The 19,569-nt window shown below is 41.5% G+C and overlaps 2 protein-coding genes across 2 annotated transcripts in view; one reads left to right on the top strand and one right to left on the bottom strand.

Annotated features, from left to right (window-relative positions):
• Positions 1 to 126: 126 nt before the first annotated feature.
• On the bottom strand, positions 127 to 7,128 carry LOC140273732 (uncharacterized). Its single transcript, XM_072369383.1, has 2 exons — positions 6,653 to 7,128; positions 127 to 2,368 (listed from the first exon to the last, which is right to left on the bottom strand). Exon 2 carries the CDS (start codon positions 2,347 to 2,349, stop codon positions 919 to 921), a length of 1,431 nt encoding a protein of 476 aa, XP_072225484.1. The 5' UTR covers positions 2,350 to 2,368; positions 6,653 to 7,128; the 3' UTR covers positions 127 to 918.
• A 1,436-nt stretch (positions 7,129 to 8,564) lies between these two features.
• The window catches only part of slc1a9 (solute carrier family 1 member 9), a 29,411-nt gene continuing 18,406 nt past the window's right edge, over positions 8,565 to 19,569 (top strand). The window contains 4 exon segments of the mRNA XM_072368774.1: positions 8,565 to 8,654; positions 10,194 to 10,255; positions 10,257 to 10,313; positions 15,264 to 15,274. Coding sequence (XP_072224875.1) covers positions 8,565 to 8,654; positions 10,194 to 10,255; positions 10,257 to 10,313; positions 15,264 to 15,274 — 220 coding nt within the window.

Below are 19,569 nucleotides of genomic sequence, written 5' to 3' on the forward strand. Positions count from 1 at the left end.
AGAACTGAAGGCTCCTTCCATTGTTGACATTTATGTTTCTTCTAACTTCTTTTTACCAGCAGACTACAGCAGTGCGATACAGAACATTCTCTGTTGGGCTTTGAGAATGCAATTCATGAGAAAAAATGAATACAAAGATCCTTTATTACCATGCTTGGCAGGCCAGCCGAACAAACCGGAAGATGATAGCCTCTTTGGGTGTTTTATAATTTACACAGCACATGGTTTTACATTCATGACCCACATTTAGCAAAGTATCCTGCAACAAATCATCAGCCTGACTGACGTTGTGCTAAAATGTGCCCATGCTGTAATTTGTGTATGGGATACTGTTGCAACATTCATCCATACATTAAGAGTTGGGAGCAGTAAAAATAAAGCTCAGTAGGTGGCGCTCCTTGCTTTTACAACTCGAGCGGACCACAGGCTGGAATTATCATCAGACACTGGAGAGACCTACTACTGCATGAAGACGTCTTCTATAAATACACACTGATATACATAGCTTCATACATAAAGGTATACTGGTGTCATATTGAACACACATATAAAGGAATATATTAATATCAAAGACATACACATGCTTACATACTAATCAAAAATAACTTAGATTATGAAAGATAAATCATACAAAAACAGTACTTCTTAATGTAAAATCTCTATATGACAATTTTCCCTAAGATCTAGTATTGAGGTCTTCTTGTTTTTTGCAAAAGTCATCTGAAGCTGTGGTGGGGGGAGGGATAGAAAAACGAGAGGCATGTGAAGAAGACTGGACAAAGGCAGAGATAACTTCCACCATGTTTCAGGAGATGCCGCAAGCAGTGGAAAGTGCACACAGAAGGATGTCACAGCTGCTCTGCTCTGTGTTACTTTTTACTTATTGAAATCTTTCACAGCCTTCCCCCGCTTCCCGTCTCAGCCTCTCCCCCTTCTCGTCAAGACCTCCCTCCCCTGATTTGTTCTGGACAGCAGCACGCAGACACAAGACGAGTCTATTCGAATCCACCTCCATCCAGTTCTGTTGTTTGCATCTTTGGTGAGTGCTCGAACAAACGACTGCTTGGCCTTGCATTCGCTCTGCCACTGTTTTTTGTCCACGCCCAGGCATCCAGCCCCAGCTACACCTGTCCCCGTGGATCTCACGGCTGAGCCCTTCGTTCTGCCGGTGTTGAAGTGCTGCTCAGCCTCGCGGCATCGGGTCTCATAAAAGTACTGCTTAAGAGGCCCTGTTTGCGTCTGGATTTCCTGTAAGATGGTGACGTTATGTCCGTACGAGTCGATGGCAGTCTTTTTGTCAGTAACCCAAACATTTACTGCCTCGCACACCGACTTCTCCCCTCTCCTTCTGTCAACCAAGTGTGAGCGTTTATCTCTTTTAACAGGACGGACAGCCTTCTTACCAGTTACTTTGGAGTAGTCTGCCCAACTCAGTGTGGGGCTCCTGTCGATGGCCCGGTCGCCATGACCTTCTATGCGTCCGTCTGCATCCTCCTGATCCTCTACATCCCCATCTTCATCCAGTAGACCACTCTCCAGCATGAGCGGGAGGGGTGGGTGTTCTGGAGCCGATGGGGAGGGTGAGAACAGAACTCGGGGATGTGCATCCAAAAACATCTCATCTCCTTCCAGAAAGCTGTCCAGCCCTGCCCCCAGCCCCAAACCTTCCTCCATGATCAGACCCCCCTCAGTTGGACCTGCTGTCTTCCCCAGTGTCTGCTTGCTCCCAGTCCTTATTGTCGGTGCATCTCTCAGCTGCTCTGAGGAAGCAGTTGGTTCTGGTCCTCTTTGACCCTTCAGAGTAGTAGCAGGACTGACAAAATAGTGGTTTTCCACTGTGGAAACCTGTAATGGTGTATCTGTAGATTTCTGGAGTGTGTCCATAGAAAACTCCTCAAAACTGGAGTGATCTTGCCTGCTGCTGCTCTCCACTTTGTAGTCCTTTGGTAAAGAATTATCCTCGGAAATGTCCTCAGTCCTGAGAGTTCCTCTTTCAGAAGGAACACCCAAACTGTCGCTGGTTTTGTCATCACTGCCTGAGTTGCTATGTGATTGGTATGTTACTTGATTATCCAGTTTGAATGTGGAAGTCTTTACATAATCCTTATGGTTCTGTCTGTTGTTGTGCTGGCTAAGAGCCGCAGCTGTGCTGTAGTCCGTTTGTGAGGCATTTCCTCTGAGGCTGTAGTCCACAGGAGGAGCTGCGGGTCGAGAGGCTGGGTCACGACGGTGCTCTCTGTGGTTGTCGGAGCCAGGCTGTGCGGTTGTAGTAGCAATCCTGGACACGGGGTTGTGAGGGAAAGGCAGGGCCGAGGCAATCACCATGGCAACCAGGGGAAGCCAGTGCATCACTCCCAAGACTTATCAGCTGGTGTTTCAAAGGGAGCAGAAACACAGAGGAGAAACAATGTTATTTTAAACAATGCAAATTGTGGCTTTTATAGTCAAACAAAGTACCCCAATTAGAGTGTAAAATGAGCAGTTTTACTGGTGGCCTGCAGCTTTATGACGGTGGAGCTTTAACTGCTGAGGTATAGCTTTAAAATCTTGGCAGAACTCGTGGAAAAATGGAACCAATTACAGTAAGGTTTGCCCTGCTTCTTCACGTGGAGTTCAGCAATGAATGCTGCAGAGTCTGCTGTCTGAGGAGCTGACCTTCAAATGGAGACACTGACAAGCTGGTATGTATGCAAGTCCGAAATTATAACAACTAAAGAAAGTGGATTACAAAGATGTTGTGGTCTTGATCTGAGAATCTCTTTAAATCAATTGTAATTTGCATTATATGTATCAGTGAAAAGGGCACTCATTCACACACTCATTACAGGAAGGTATGTTTAGACAACATCAGGTAATCTTTCTGGTGAATTTTCTTTTCCTTTGAAAGATAATAATAACTGGTTGAATCTCACATAGTTACAGTTATAGAGTGATGACAACTGTCAACACTTTCCTGCCAAAACAAGCAGGCACCAAGCTTCCACTGGCTGTAACAGAATTAGAAGTTGTTTTTGGGCTGTAAAAAATAATGAATCATAGACTGAGGATAATTCCTTAAAGGGCTCAAAATGAACAGTAGGTTTGCAAAAGCAGATGACACTTAGGTTCTCAGAGGAAGGACACTTTATTACTAAAAATTTGTTGAAAATGTTAGTAAAAGGTCATTAAAAGTGTATCTAATCTATTATCTGACCTACACGTTTGACAAATTCCAAATGTTTTTAAGCAAAGATATCAAATATTTCCTATTTTCAGCCTACCGGATGGTTGATTTACTGAGGGGAAAAAAATAAACATTACTAGCTAGTTAAAGTTCTTATATATTAATCTAAAACAATTGAATTGAAGTAAAAAATTATTCAGACACAAACTGTACTTTTCTGGTTTTCAGAGTGATGACTGAAAGGTCGTGATAACACTTACACAACTACACAAAAATGTAAATATTTCCTGCCGTCCAAAAGTCTTTTCAGCTGAATCATTCGTATCATCTCTGACACTGCGTAACTACAAAGTAATGAGGTGAACATTGATGATTCAACTGTGTTTCACCATGAGGTTTCCCTCTGACTAACAGGACACATAAACCAATCGCCTGTCCCGGTGGTGGGTACAGTGGACCGGCTCATAGAAGCCTCAATAGCAGATATAAGTTTAGAATTTGTTTGAAAGCCAGGAGGGTGTTACTTGGAAACAGTTAAAATAAGAGGAATGATCAGAATGTCAGTGATGCAACATTACTGCTGAGGCTCCTTCAGGCTTTCTTCAGACAGTGAAAATAAAATCTGATCACAAAAGAGTGGCTGTGCACGCTTTTTTTGCTCATGTCAGTCTGTGTTTGTCTCCGCGGGTGTGTTAGGGGTGACTGAGCGGATGTATCATCAGTGAATATCATCAAGTGTGTTTGAACAAAAAAATCCCCTCTGACAGGAGCTGTACTCAACAGGGCCACACCCTGGACACAATGCAGCTGGCAAGGAGCGAGAAGGTTTGGTCGACACATCATTCATGCAGTCACCTCGAGTGCATTTTATTGCAGACGATAAACCGCATCAAAGTGTGCAGCATCCTGTTAGTTCAGGCTACCGATTCCTGCACAGAGTCTGTTTTAGTGAAAAAGGCTAAATTGCATGGTAAATCTGACTGCTTACGTGACACTAAATTAAGACAATCTCACAAATGAAAGCTGAAACAAGGTCAGCAGTTAACAGGAGAAGAGCATTTAAAGCTGAAGAACTGTGAGGAGGAGGTGGAAAATTCTGACATGTGAATGCTTTCTGGAGCATTCAAACATCTGATGGGAGATAGGCAGGCAGACGCTCCACAGTAAGTGGTGTTTTTGTAAAAGCGCAGCAGGAGCAGCACTTTGTCGCCATGCTCCATTTGATACAATGACATGCATCATTTGCCAGCAAGGCCAGAAGAGGACCGCGACATCCTTCTGCCCTCTGGACCAGACCTAAGCACCCTCGATAAACCCACAGACATAACCCGGCCTCTATGAAAAGTAAAACTCCACTCAACTCTACACACTTGTAATCCTAATCTCCGTATCCTGAAATTCTTCCAAATGAGAGCAGAAACAATACCCTAAAACCACAGGACAGGGCCTAAACAAACAGATGGAAACCAAACACCTCATCAAGCAAAACTCCATGAATAAACAGATTAAACTATGACACCAACCAAAAGGCCTCCGTGAACTACAACACTGATGATGACTACGTGTTAATAAGGTCGCTCAGATGCTTTGTGAAATTTTATTTTATTTCAACATTTAAAACCTTTTCTGTCTTTTCAATAATTCCTTATTAGACCTAGAAAATAAATCAATTCTAAACAGCAAGCCTAGGGCTACATTTTGGATAAACTGTGCATATAAAATTTGTAAAGGCTGAAATTAATTTCCATTTTTAAGCTATCGATTCATCTACTGTTTCTTTTGGAGTTATTCAAATAAACTTTGGTGAATAAACCAACAGAAAATAGAGGAATAAAAAAAGCAGTTTCCTAAATCCTGAGGTACAAGGAAATATAATTAAATATCTAGTTTTGTTAGACCAACTCTATTGTAATGTGAGACTTTTTTAGCTTTAGAAATTACAATAAAGTAGCCTCTCTAAAGCAGTTCTTCTTTTCTTGATAAAAACAAATAACTGTTAGTGTTTCACTTCAAATTTACATGAAAACAAATCCATCCGTTCTGTGTAGCTATGGCAGTGGCCTTACTAAAAGCCACAGAAGAACTTGAACGTACCGTACACCATAAACAATGAAGGCAAGCATTTCTTTATTAAATTCAGCACCTGGCGAAGGTCCGACTCCAGTTCTCAGAGCTGTCAGTGTGAACAACAGGGATTCAATCCAGATGAGAAGAAAGAGCTGAAGGGATTATCGTGTGTCTTACTTCAAGTCCCCCCTTACAGGAAACAGATGCCATAAAGCAGCTCCACACCTGGCAGTGGCTACTGTGCTATTAGCCTGTTTACAAAGTAATCCCCTCCTCATGCGTGGCTAATGTCAGGCATGTCAACCTGACAGAGAGATAATGGATTCCAATACTGTTAGAACTGTGCCCCGTCCCGTCTTAATCTGGCTTCTTTGAAGTTGTACAACAGGAGTGGAAGATCTCTGGAGGCAGGTTGACAGCAGGTTTCCCTAAAAACTTTGCACCTCCATTTGTATCTTTGGATGACAAGTTTGGTCTAGTCAAGAGGTTGGTGACATCATGTTACATGGAAAAAGTATCCAGGTGAATATTTGTCCTCCTCTGTGGAGGTAATGTGCAAGCCTAGGCCTCCCATGTGCTCATTTGCAACAGCCTTGCTTTCCCACTGTGCAAACAGCCCATTAATTCCAGCCCTGTGATTGTTTCCTACCATGCTAGGCCTGCAAGATTAAGCCCCCACCTCTGAAACTTTGGCTGTGTGAAGGGCTCTATCTGTAACACCGCTCATATAAATTGTATATTTCCCTTCCAGTGAAGAAGAAACTTCTAATGAAGTAGTCCATGACAGCCGAGAAGACTATTTTTGGGAGGTCTTCGCTTGCATTTTTGCCAAAATACCTCCCATACCCATCCAGTCCCTTAATCTGCTAACAATATCGACGTAAGAGATCAGTAGCAGATATGTTTAAAATGTTGTGATCTACCTGCGGGTTTATTTTGCTGTTCTCACCACACCTGAGTGGCTGCCAAGGAAAACAAAGTGTGAATGAAACAGCCTACAAGTGCCAGGCAATCCTGCTAAATGCACAACCAAAGAGGAATATGTGTGTGTGTGTGTGTGTGTGTGTAAAGTGTCTTTAGCCAGGAGTGACAAAAAGATAGTTTTAAAATCTGCATGAAATATGATCAAATTGATTAGGAAAAAAAAGGATCCATAAAATAACTAGCAGGCTATTCTAGCTGTCTACATGAATGAATGCAAGTTAATAAGTGAAAAGAGAAATCCTTGAAATTCATACAAAATAAGTAACATTTCCGTCGCCAAACTGGTTCATAACCTGACCTAATTATTGTTATTCTCGTTATCGAAAAGGCTGCATGTCTTCCCGAGTAAATGCATCAATTAATCCGTGCATATATCAATGTAGAAATACCAAAACAGCATTTATTGTGCACAGTTCGAGGCCTACATGTGTGATTTACCGTTTAGGTGAGATCCGGACCCCGCGTCCTTCCAGCTGACACCACATTGATTATAGAGTCCTGTCGCCAGTTGCTCAACTGGTTTAAAGAAATAAACGCAAAAAAAAAATAACAAAAATATACCCGTTCACACATCAAACACAAAACTAATCAAAAACATTTCTTTTTTTTTTTAACAGTCCGTGACATCGCATGTGCCCCGAAGAAACCGACGAGTAGGGAAGGGGGAGAAGAGAAGCTAAAGTGGTTACAAACCAGAAAACTATCTCCTGTCCGGGGAGCGCTTCCACTGGGAGAAAAATGCTGCGTAAAATAAGCCAAGAAAACGTTCACAGACTAACAGTGCTTCAAAATATAGATATTCCATGAGTTGGTGGACCAGGGAAAGTGTAACTCCGTCCAAATATGTGAACGAGTGGAAGGCTGAAGAAGTTTGCCAAATGTTTTATGTTCTGAACTCCGCCTGAAACGCGTAAAGTCGCGCTGTGTCAAGCTCACGTGAATCGGAAATAAAACTTCCGGTTACGACTTTCAAGATAAAGCTCACTTGCCAAATCTACCCCGCAACGGAAGGTTGAAGGAGTAACAATGCTTTCATTTTGAGGACAAATAGGATACCTATAGCGCACTCTCTTGTTAGCTTACGTCAGTTTGACACGTCTATGAACTCCGGTTTCTCATGGGAAGCGCAGGAACAAGGCGAGGTTAGAAGAGATATATAACATTAAACAAGAAATATTGATAGGACTCGTTGTACAAAAGACTTGCCTTTAAACAGAAACGTATTATATAAAAAGGGCAGGTAGACTTCTTTGAGCGAAATTAGCCAAAAACTCATATTTACTTTCTAGAAATAATTGGAATATTCAATTTAATGTGCAAGACGGAGATATTTTTAAAAGCAATCTGCCCCCCTTTTTAAAACCTCTGCCGCACACCCAAAAACGTCAGAAATGGGTGGCAAAGTGGTGCTGGCACGGATCTATGTTCTCATCTGTTTATTATGGGCTTGTTATCTTTGCAAAAATATTACAGGCAAATCTGTGGCGAAGCTGAATGGCGTAGTTCTTCAAGGTCCTCATCTGCAAGTGCAAAGAAGTGCAACATGACCCGGTTTGGCACAATCAAACCGGAGGCTGTAACCTTCAGTTTTAGTGCCAAATGTGAGACTGATTGCAGATTGCTTCCTGTTTGCTCGTGCCAGATTTTCTTTTGGTATGTAGATTTTTGTACGTGGTAAACGTGACGTCTTGTTTTTACAGACATACACCAGGACACATAGATGGGACATGAGATACAGATTTAGGACCAATAGAAGGACATTGTGTACTCTGACAAAGTTGTAGAACAACTTTGAATACACAGATCACATCAAATCCTGATTTGATGCTTTGATTTTAACAGGGATGGACTGCAAGATTGTGGGGCCCTTGGTGGTGGTTGACCCCCTGACTCCCAGCCCTGACCCATGTTAGTACAGCGGTGTGTAATAACCACGTAGACAACACACTTTTCAGTTGTAGCCTTGGATAAAACGTGTTTATATACAATTAAATTTGTTTTTAAGAATTTAAATAAGCAAAACATGCACGCATTAACCAAATAATTTCCAAATGTAAAATTAGATTTAAAAATCATTAAAGAACTGGCAGTGTTTTCCACTTTGAAATGCTTGGGAGGTGTCCTCCTCCAACACTGATTTGCAGAGCTCAAATCAACCACACTGATGGCTCAAACAGAACAGAGCTTGTTTTAACAGAGAAAAACTACTTTGATATGAAATCAGAGATGCACACAGCAGGTATTAGATATTTCTGTCACCCTCCAGCTCCAGCTGTGGACTAACTTATTAGCGTTGAATTGTTGAACTTGTGTTCCCAGGTGTGCATGTACTACTGACGATGCAGTCGAGATGTCGTCTGGTATGGCACACAAAGCAGAAGTTGAAGGCAGTCAATCAGGCTATGATCAACTCTGGCAGCAGTTCCTGCCAGCAACTCTGGTATTGACCTCAGCAGTATATAGTGAAAGCTGTGATACTTTCCATTTCCCTCAATCCACCAAGTAACCATCTGAAATTCTGCGCTGGTGTGTGGCCTCTCCAACATGTGCATCTCCAACATCTTTTTCATTATAATTGCTTGTCAGTTTAAGTCGACAGCCCAAGTTTTGCCACTTCTGGTGTCCAGGCATTTCTGTGAAGACAAAGCACATAGCTGGCTAGTTGGATGGTGCGAGACTGAAGGCATTGTTTTAGGCCTCTTTATATCATTACAGTGTTAGGGGCAGGGTTAATCTTTGCTTGCCTTGAATTATCTGGAACCTAAATATCAGAACTGGAAAAAATATTTCAACCCCAAATTCATTGCAACATTGTTCTCAGTTTTGAACATGTTTTAAGCAGCCACATGTGACATATATCTCTTCTGTCCTCTGAGGCTGGTGGTAGATCCAAGATCAGTACAGTACAGTTGACAACAGAACATTTCCACTCGTAGCTGGCTTCATCGGTCTAGAAAGATGGATGCAAGTGGGCAGGGTTCGGAGGTCGAGGCTTAGCAGAGGAGGTGGAGTGAACTTGATAAGCCACATCATTTCGCAATGAAAATCAGAACGTCTCTTTTAATGAGGAATTTTTAAATGAGGGGTCACTTAAAAGAATACCAGGGTTGTTTTACACTTGCTGGTGACTTCAAACACCAAATATATGTTCACAGAAAAAGGTGATTTTTTTCCATAATATGTCACCTTTAAAGGAAAGTAGCTTGTCTGGCATATCCATACACAGTCTAAAATGTGAATCAGCAAGCGGTCTATTTGATTTTTTTTTTTTTCATTTAAAGGGGCATAATCACCGAGCACCAGCAGGAATGCCTCTGGACGAAGCTGGAGTCAGACCAAGGGAATATTTGATGTTGCAAAACATGATGCCTCAGGGGCGCTATTGTCATCTTTTCTAACCTACGTCATTTTTATGTAAATGGTTGCCCAGCGAGGTTGTTTTTAAAATTTTGGAAGGAGAGTAGCGCTGCATTCTGTCGGATATAATTAAACATGAGCTTCCAGAATCATCTGGTTACCAGGCTGTGAAATGTTACTCTGCCAGAAAAGCTTTATGGGGATATTTTAAGAATTTCATGCAAATGTAAGTGTGCTAGGTCTCATCCCAAAAACCAACAGCCATGATTTATTATCTGCCATATAATCAATTATGAGGTACTTTGTTTTAAAAAAAGTGAAACTATGTGAGACTGCAGGCAACATGTTTGTACATTGCAGCACGTTCTCATCACACTGTGCATCTGCACTTGCTTTATTCCCATAAGTATGAGTTATGTGTGTGTGTGTGTATTTTTTTACACGTGTGTTTCCGCTATAACAACTAACATGGTCTAAACTTTCTTTTATGTTTACAGGCATCTCCACCATTAGTGTCGGTGGTGAATCACTGCAGTGTTATTTGGTTTGATCAAAAGTCTGCACAGATTAACAAGTTAGTCGGGTAAGTGCCGACAGGTCGGTACTACTTTAAAGTTAAAAGGTTGGACCTGGTGACTGGCTGCTCTGTGCACCCGCAGGTCTTTGGGGGAAAGTCAGTGAAGGAGACAGAGGAGAGGTCTGTGGAGGACACACAGGCCGGCAGACAGTTCAACGATCCTCGGTGCAGCAAACACCAGACGAGGGTTCACTGCTATTGACCCACGAGAATAGAGCGTCCACTGAGCCTCCCCACCTTGAATGGTCTTGTTGAAAAGGAGAGCCATAAACTGGCGGATGAGCAGAGAGGGGGTGAGACTCTGCCTCCCACTCCTCCTGCCTTCCCCCTTTCTCTCTCACTCTCTCACATGCTATCTCTTTCTTTCCTTTACCAAGTAGTGGTTTCCATCTCACCAAAACCTCTTTTCCCCTGAATGTTTAAAAAGATGAAAGGATAAGGAAAAGAATGGAGACAAAAGAGTGCAGGGTTGTGTTACAACCCTGCCCCTGAGAGACTGCTCATGAAAGAGTTTGGGGATGGGAGAGATAGGGACCAGAGAGGAGACACAGAAAGAGACGTGGAATCATGAAAAGAGGTTTTTCAAGCCGTTAAAACGGGTCACTTCTGTATTGAGAGACAGACTAAAGTGAAGTCTTCACTTTGGGACGGAGACATTTAACACTGTCAATACCCTCAGATGGAAGGAAGCGTTGATATACTTGCACTCACTGACTGATTGCACAAACACACACAATCACACACTCTCTGTGTCTCCTTTGCAGGATTATTCCTCCTGGCATTCACTGGCAGTCACTTGAAATCCTTGCAACCCTCCAGCCATTCTCCCTATCTCCTTCTTTGTCTGAACTTGCCCTGTGTGCACCTAAATATTTCTGCCTCAGGGTGCATCAATGAAAGTTTAGGTGAAAGACAGAGAGCAGGGGAGAGTTGTTGGCTTCATGAGGGCAGGAATGAGAGATGGCGATTAAAAGGGCAGGGATGTGTTTTCTTAGGCTATAAAGCTTCAGCTCTCCTCTCACTGTGTGAGCATAATTTAGCTATGCAAAAGTAACCACAACCATTTCACAATCAACGAGATGAAAGGTTATTTTTAAGAGAGCTGTTCACAGAACAAGTTTTACTTTATACTGAGACAGTAACACGCCACATTTAATGATTTCTTAAATCCTCCGGTAAAAGTCACAATGCATGGCAGGCTACGAACAGAACACAGTCCCTTTCTGTTTCCCATGACCTAAACAGACTTTTAGACTCAATAAAAAGTATTTTTAGAGCACAGACCAAGCATTAAAGGTTCCAGTGTAAAAAAACAGAGCAGACCTATGGCTTTTTTGCTAAAATAAATTAAATTGCTTAAATTGGCACGCAGCGGAAAACACTCATTATCAGGGATGGTGAGCTAGGACTTTTACTTTTGAATCACTGCATGGGTCAGAAGAAGTTGAACGTTTTCAGACTGAATCTGCATTTTTGTATCTTTTAAAGTTTTTACACAATTCTACCTCAAGTCTTAATATTCAGCACAAGATTTTGCCACTCGTGGTTTTAGAATATTTTTAATACGTCTTAAGGCTTCATTCAGTGCAGTTCAATTCAATTCAGTTTATTTATATAGCGCCAAATTACAACAGTTGTCATCTCAAGGCACTTAAATACTATAGTCCAGTTCAAGCCAATTGGAATTCAATTAATTGTAATCATAATCCAATGAAATCCAATTAATTAATTTAAAAATAATCCAATTCATATATATAGAGCCAATTCAAAAACAATATCCTAGTTAAGGAAACCAACAGATTGCACCGAAACTTGTCTTCAGTCCAATCTCCCATCCTGAGTGTGCCTGAGGCGACTGTGGAAAGGAAGAAACCTCTGGCAGAACCAGACTCAGGAAGGGTGGCCATCCGCCTCAACCAGCTGGGGTTTGAGAAGACAGAAAAGAGGGGGGGGGGGCGACGACAACACCATAACACCATTCAAAGGATACCTGTTGGAACAGGGAAACACAAGTCAATAACCACCATAATGTCACATGTACATAATATCATTTGGAAAATGTCTTCCTTGTCTGCCCCTTATCATCTCAACCCCCCCTTTGGCCCTGTATAATCCAAGAAATTGTTTAATCTCTCATCAGAATTTGGCAATCTCAAATTCTGGATTTTAAAGGACTAAAATGAAAGCAATTTTTATTTTGATAAGAACCCCCTGAAACTGAAACAGGAAATTACCAAAAATGTAAAGAAATTAGAATGATTTTTTTTTTTCACTATGAAAATACAAGCTCACAGATACTCTAATATGTTGAACAAGAACTCTGAAAGACCATTGTTTTTCAATAAACTATCCCTTAGCTAACCCCTGGAGCTTAGTTGTTTCATGTTAGATTTTTAAAATGAAAGTTTTGTTAAAGGATTATTAGAGCGGTGTCCATAAAAGTTAAATATCTCAACAGGCAGTTGCTGCAGTGGTGGATTTGGGATTTTTCCATGTTGAGGGCCATATAGGGGATACATTTTAAAAAAAAGAAGCTCAAGCATATGCTCAGTGTCCATTTCTTCAGCGGGGTGTATACATTTCGCTACCCTTTCATTTACTGCTTGCCTTATTTTCTACAAGATACAAACACTGCATGGCTATAGCTGAAACATGGCTTTTTAGCACTGCAGTTTGACATTTGTACTCGTCTGTAAAGAGTCAAGTCCGCCAGTGGCTGGACAGAGGAATGTTTTGGGCCAGTCAGATTTCAGCTGGGGTCAATGTCCCTCTAGCACAAACCTCCTGAATCCGCCTATGTTAGCTGCACTGGCATCCTTCAAAGTGCTTCAGAAATATTCTAGTTTCTATCATACAATACTGCCTTGTACGTTAGAAACTGCAGTCTCACTGGAATAACCAGATTAATCCACCTTTTGGACCGCCTCAGATGGCTCTTATTTCTCAATAAGAAAAAATACACACGAGCATTTTGAAGTTTCCAGATGTCACTTTTACTCCCACCGGACCCTCTGATGAAATCTTTCCCACAGTGAGTGCCATCATCCATCAACTTGTTGTTTTTGCACTGGACATCCTCCTTCAATTGAAACTGGGAACTGAGTGTAATTGGAAGGCAGCTATTATGCCAATTATTGCAAATAGTTGAGCTGAACTGTCAGAGTGAGACTAACAGTGTGTCAGTAACAGAGCCACCAAGTCAGACCTCAGTTATAGATCCCTTACCTCTCTAAGGTACCTGCTGACAGTCCTTCATCGTCTCCTCTTCCATCTTCACATCTCTCTGTCTGTCCTCTCTTTACTGTCTCCACTTGTTCCTTGTATTTTCAGACCTTTTCATTGTTCCCAATATAACTCTCCTCACTCACTAAACTCCACTTGTTCCACCTCTTCACCTCCAAAACAACTCTCTCCAGTGAAATTTGCACTGCCACCATTACCACAAACACACTGAGGTATAGCTCCATATGTTTCCAATTTCAGACGTAATGCTACTCTCTGCGCAATCTGACCCAATTAGCCCAAGTCCTCTGGAAATGCCACAGTCGCCAGACCTGGTGGCAAAGAGGTAAAGGGTCAGAGGTGAGGCCGTTCAATCGGGGGGGATCAGACTCTCTGATGAATGCGTCACCTCCTGTTTGCCTGTCTGTCTGGCTCTGAGTCTATCTTAGACATCGCCGGCTGCCGTGCTTTAGCTGCTGTCCAACTCACCCACAGACATGTTTGGCACAGGTGTGGGATTGTGCAGAAAAAGGAACCCAAGCCTGAAATTAAATTTCACAGCTTACTAAATGTCAAAGAGGATGAGTGGAGTTATGGGATCTGGAGCCAGACCACACATAAACACACATGCGCACTGAAGAAAAAGTATGCATACATATTCACGTGCACATACCGACACACGCTGCTCTGACAAACAAACAGCACATGCGCCTACAAGTCTTTCCTGCGTAAAACTGAAATTAGCATGTGGAATGTTCAACTTCGAGAAAATGGTTTGTGGTGGGGTGGGGTGGGGTGGGGGCATGTTATGAGCATTAGAGCTACAAAGCCCTCATTAGGGGAAGGAAGGATTTAGCTTGGTAATTTAATTTTGATGGTTTACTAGAAACAGGTTGGAATGGGTGAAATTCTGCCCTATTTTAAGTCTGTCTGTTTAGATTTTAAAATATGTGACATATATGTGACGCTGTCAGACACTGTCAGTTTCTGAAACAGCTTCAGCATGCACACACTTTGCACGTCTTGTTTACATCGTCTGCTCCGCTGTTCCCTCTCCTCTTACAGCACTTCACTCTTTCTCTCCCCAGATTACCTCTCAATCACTCCTCCTTGCGCCTTATCTGTCCCTCCACGGTGTCTCGTTGCAGGGCTCGGTCCACCTACAGCGGCTACACTTTCATTCACTCGCCGCAGATTTGTTGCACTCTACACACCCCCAACAGTAGACATGCAGCCTAAATGGTGAATGATCTATTTACAGTTATGTCTTCCATGTTGCCAGCACGGTCCACACCTTCCTGTGTTTCTCAGCATTTTTGCACTTATCCACCCCTGTGTCCCCTCACCTCCTCCTCCTTAAGCCACGTTTGTCTCTTTTCTTGCCAGGGAGGAAAATGTTACACATTGTAAACTTTACTCACTGTACAACACCCGCAAGATTGGATTTCAGAGGCAGACTTTGTGTTTGAACTGCTCTGGCAATTAGTAGGGGATAGACTTACAGCGCACCTACTGCACAATGGAGGCACCGGCTCCGTTGTACAAGCCCCTGTTCCCATTTTGCCCCTCTCCATCTGTCACTCCTGTGGGACCATGTGTGAGCTAGTGTGTGTGCATGGAGTTGAATGTTTGAATTCTTGTTTGCATATGTTTGTATGGAAGTTTGTGAGTATTTGTGCAGCAGTTAGCCAAATTCAAGTCCCCTAGCGCAGAATTTTAACCAATATAATAATAGCAATTAATGAATATGACATTTACAGGTGACTGTTGTTATGAGCAGGTATTTTTCTCATAACAATTTGAAATGCTATTTTCTTATAGGAGAATTGGTAAAGAATTTCAATTATTTTTTTGTGTATTTTCTTTGTTAAAATCTGCTTATACAGTCTTTAGAAAACAGGGAAGTTAAAGTAAAATATTCTGGTACTATAAATATTCTGTAAATATGTTCAGTCTGCCTAACTAAAATTAGGATGAACTCCGCAACCAGTGATCAGAATCTCACTCAGAAGGGGAGAGGGTGGGGGTCTTTTTTTAGTCTTTGTTACCAATATGCCAGTTTTCAGTTAATTTCATCCAGCTTAGTTTCATATTTCTGCCACACCAGCAAGAAGAAGGAAGTTACATATGAAGGAATGTTTTCTTAGCAGCATGCCCACATACCACATCATATATGACAGTTGAGACTTTGTGCCCATAAATCAATTGTGACTTAGTCACGAAGCCGATACACCTGCAGCTTTTATGACATATGTCTATGACATAGCCAAAACTCCTCAGGGCCTTTGTCTGTTTATTTCAAACTCTGTGTACTGATGAAGATGCTGTAATTGAAAATGCGAGAAACTTGTATGCCCAGTATATAACTGCTCTGCCCTTGGGCCTCCGAGCACTTTGAGGCCTCATGACTGACACTGATATCTGTCAGAGTACACCTCAGTGGGGAGCCTCTGTGCAGATTTCTCCTCACAGTACAGAGTCATAGCTCCCTCCTGTGGAAGGGAGGGTACTCATGCCCCCCCCCCGCACCAATACAAAAATATAACACACACATATTCTTGTTAAGTTTGTGCATGAAGTGAGTCTCTAAAGTCATCTGAAAGCTGCATTTCTCATCTCTCTCCTGACTTGCTGGAAGTGATTATCACTTTTCCTCAATCATCTACATTTTCTGAGTGAAATAGAGTGAAAGAAAGGGAGGGGAGGAGGGTGAGATGCAGAGGAGGGTGGGGGGCTCAGAACACCAAGCTGTTGTATTAATCTGCAAATTTTCTCAGATGACGCAAGGACTGTGACTTTGCCTCCTGTCCCCTCTGCCTCTTCATCTCCACAACCCTGCACTGTGGGTCTCTCCCGATGCCTCGCTCTTGTTGGACGGGAGACAGCAACACACAGCAGGTAAGCCTTTATTATTTGTTCACCTCAGTGTGCTGCCATTCATTCACTGCTTGTGCATGCACTTTACTCACACCACTTGCCCTCTTTGACAGAGTTGTTTTGATTTGATTGATGAATGATATGTCTTGTTTTGTTTTGTCTGAGACACTTATGATCATAAGCTCCCCAGCGGAAGGGGATATAATGCGTTAGAGATGCTATTTATGTGTGATCTGCAGTAATTCTGAGAGAGAGAGCATTAAAGATTGCAAACACGTGGAACCTGCACCGTTTTATCACTTATGAGCATCATACTTGGAGAAGAGTATGAGAGAGGTTTAAAGCAGGAATAAGGAGTTTCCAGAATGTCTGCTTGCCAAACGAGAAGATGTATTTACTGTACGGTGGAAATGAACTGTATGAAATTCAGTCCTGCTGTACTGAGGAGCAATAGAGAAATTGCGGCAACAGATCAAAACCGAAAAATGGGAAAAAGAGAGGTTATATATAGCAGGGCTTTACAAGGGTGAGGAGAGCAGATGTGATAGACAGTCTGTGCTTAAGGAGTTCAAACAACAGATTAATACACTGAGATTATCATCCCTGAGAGAGGAGGGGAGGGCTGTGTGAGTATTTGACATGTGTCACACACATGCAGACTCAATCATGCACACAAGCTCAATTGTTTTCTTGCACTCTCACTGCATTTCCATCCAATCTCAAATCTTAACACACACACACTCAAAAGTCCTTTTCCTGAGGGTATCTGGTAGCAGCGTCCTTGAGATTCTCTCTCAACGTCCACATTAATGAAAAGCGTAATGGATGAATCAATTAGTTAATCTCCCCCCAAAAAAGAATTGAATAAAGTCACAGGAGATTAAACACCTTTGTGGTTGGTTGCAAAAGATAAGTACTGGAAAGACCCAACAACACATTATTATAAAAAAGAATATCGCGATTATTCTCACCCACAGCTCCTATCTCTGAAGGTCTCTGGCTGCATCTTGATCTCTAATTCTCATCAGATCTTCATTTAATCCTAAAGGTAATGCTGATTAATTGATTTAGGGAGCTACATTAACATGCTTTGATGATTTTTTAAGGGTTTCATGTAATTTTCAGGTACAAACACCAAAGATTATATAATTATCTTTGAGATTTGGATAAAAATATATATGAGGACGTCACAGTGACTTTGGGCAAATAAAAACCAGGCCAAATTAAAGAAATATATTGAGAGGTTAATTTTGCATTTGGTCATTATCAAGTTTCAGCTAGTAAGATGTTGAGAGTGATAACTGATCTGCTATAATAGGATATTTGAAGACATCAAAATGAGCTTTGTGAAGTTGTGATGTGTATTTTTGACTCCACAGTTATTTCTTCACAATAATTAGTTGCAGCTTCATATCCTTTAGAGAGTAAGCCTACATCATTAAATAGCAGTTCCAGACAGGAAGGTTTGTGTCGCGGCTGTAGAGCAGTTGTCCACCAGTCAGAAGTCAGAGAAGCCATTGATTTCTCCATCCATACGTTCAACTGTTCTTGAGCAGTTTACTGAACTCCACATTGCCCCAGATGTGCTAATCCACTAGTGTTTGATAGAGGAAATTGTTGCATGAATGCAGAGTGAATGGGAATGTGGAATTGTAAAGTGCTTTGTTTGTTAAACAAAACTCAATGACTTGAAAAGCATTGTATGAACCAAGTTCTTTTGCCATCTGGTTTCACTCAGGCAACCAAAGCTAGCAGACACAAGTAAGATGTTTCCACGTCACAAAGGTTTTTGATCCATTAACTATACTTGCACATGCTGAACCTGTAGAGGGTCACAGGAGGCTGGAGCCTGTCCCAGCTAACTATGGGCGACAGACAGTGTACACCCTGGAAAGGTCAACAGTCCATCGCAGGCATATGACAAAGAAACAGACAACAACACAGCTTCAGTATATATAGAACGCTCAATTAGCCGTACATCCATGTCTTGGACTGTAGGAGGAAACCGGAGAGCCTGCCAAAAACCCAGCAGGAACAGAGAGAACATGCAAACGCTAAAGTTATTTATGTAACCCTAAAACAAACATCAGAAACTCTACAGGACGACTCAAATCCCATGTAGCCTAAAAGGGGTTAAAACAAGTTCAGAAGCTTGCTGACCTATGTGTGGTCATATCCAGTCTCTTGAGTGCAGACCTGATCTGATTGACACTGACAGTTACTGACAGAGTTAATATATACCATTTAACCCTCCAGCTGTAGTGATCTGGTAAAGCCATATGCCAGACACATGTTTGAATGCAGTTGTGCATATGTTGAAGGAATTAGTTGCTGCTGTGCTTTGAAGTGCAGATGTGTTTGTATGACGTATCCATACCACAGTGGTTAGGGTTCGACATCAGTCCCTGTAAGATTTAGTTAATTTTAAAAGCTTTAATTTACATAAGCTTAAAAAATTATTGCATATTTTGTAATCATGGCTCAGGTTTAGCTAAGGGACTACCTTAAAGTTTTCTACATTGTCTTACTATTTCAAAGGGAGTTTTACTATTTAAAATTTGATGAGAGATTTCATGAAATTAGATTTGGTAGTAGTCGTTGTTTCCCTGCTGCACTGTTGATGAATTCCAACTAGAGCCGAAATGATTTGCTGATTAATTGATTAGCTGAGCAATAAAAAGTGACTGTCTAACTAATTGTCTGTCTAAAAAAGAAAATGCATACTCTCAAAATAAAGCTTCTGAAATATATACATTTGCCACAATTTAGATTTTTATATAGAAATCTGAATATTTTTATGATTTTTGTCTGCTGTGGAGATTACATATTTAACAGTTCAAGTAGTTTGGGCTGATTTTCCACCATTTTCTGCTCTCACATGTGTAAAATGACCAATTGACTAATTGTAAAAAAAAACTGGCAGACTAAACAATAATAAAATATATATATATATATATATATATATATATATATATATATATTTATGTCAGTGGATGATTTATCACTAATATTGCATATCGATGGTAATACCAGTCGCCATGTTTTTTCACTCCTAGCTAGTGGTGTGTAGAGTTGTAGTGCATCTCTGCAGTGCAGCAGTGACCATCCTCTTTTCCTCTGTTGAACGAGAGCTGTGGAGGGGCGGGGTTAGGATTATATCTCGATCCCTTTGCAAAGCTCACACCAAACAATCAACTACTGGAAATAATCCTCTAAGACACAGACACCGGTACACACCCGTACTTACAAACAAACACGCATACAGATGTCTCCTAAACAATCTATTGCAACATACTGTATATTAATAGAACACATACAGACA

The sequence above is a fragment of the Leuresthes tenuis genome, unplaced genomic scaffold (genome assembly GCF_036924035.1).
Source record: "Leuresthes tenuis unplaced genomic scaffold, fLeuTen1.0.hap1 SCAF_17, whole genome shotgun sequence".
Taxonomy (NCBI): Eukaryota; Metazoa; Chordata; class Actinopteri; order Atheriniformes; family Atherinopsidae; genus Leuresthes; species Leuresthes tenuis.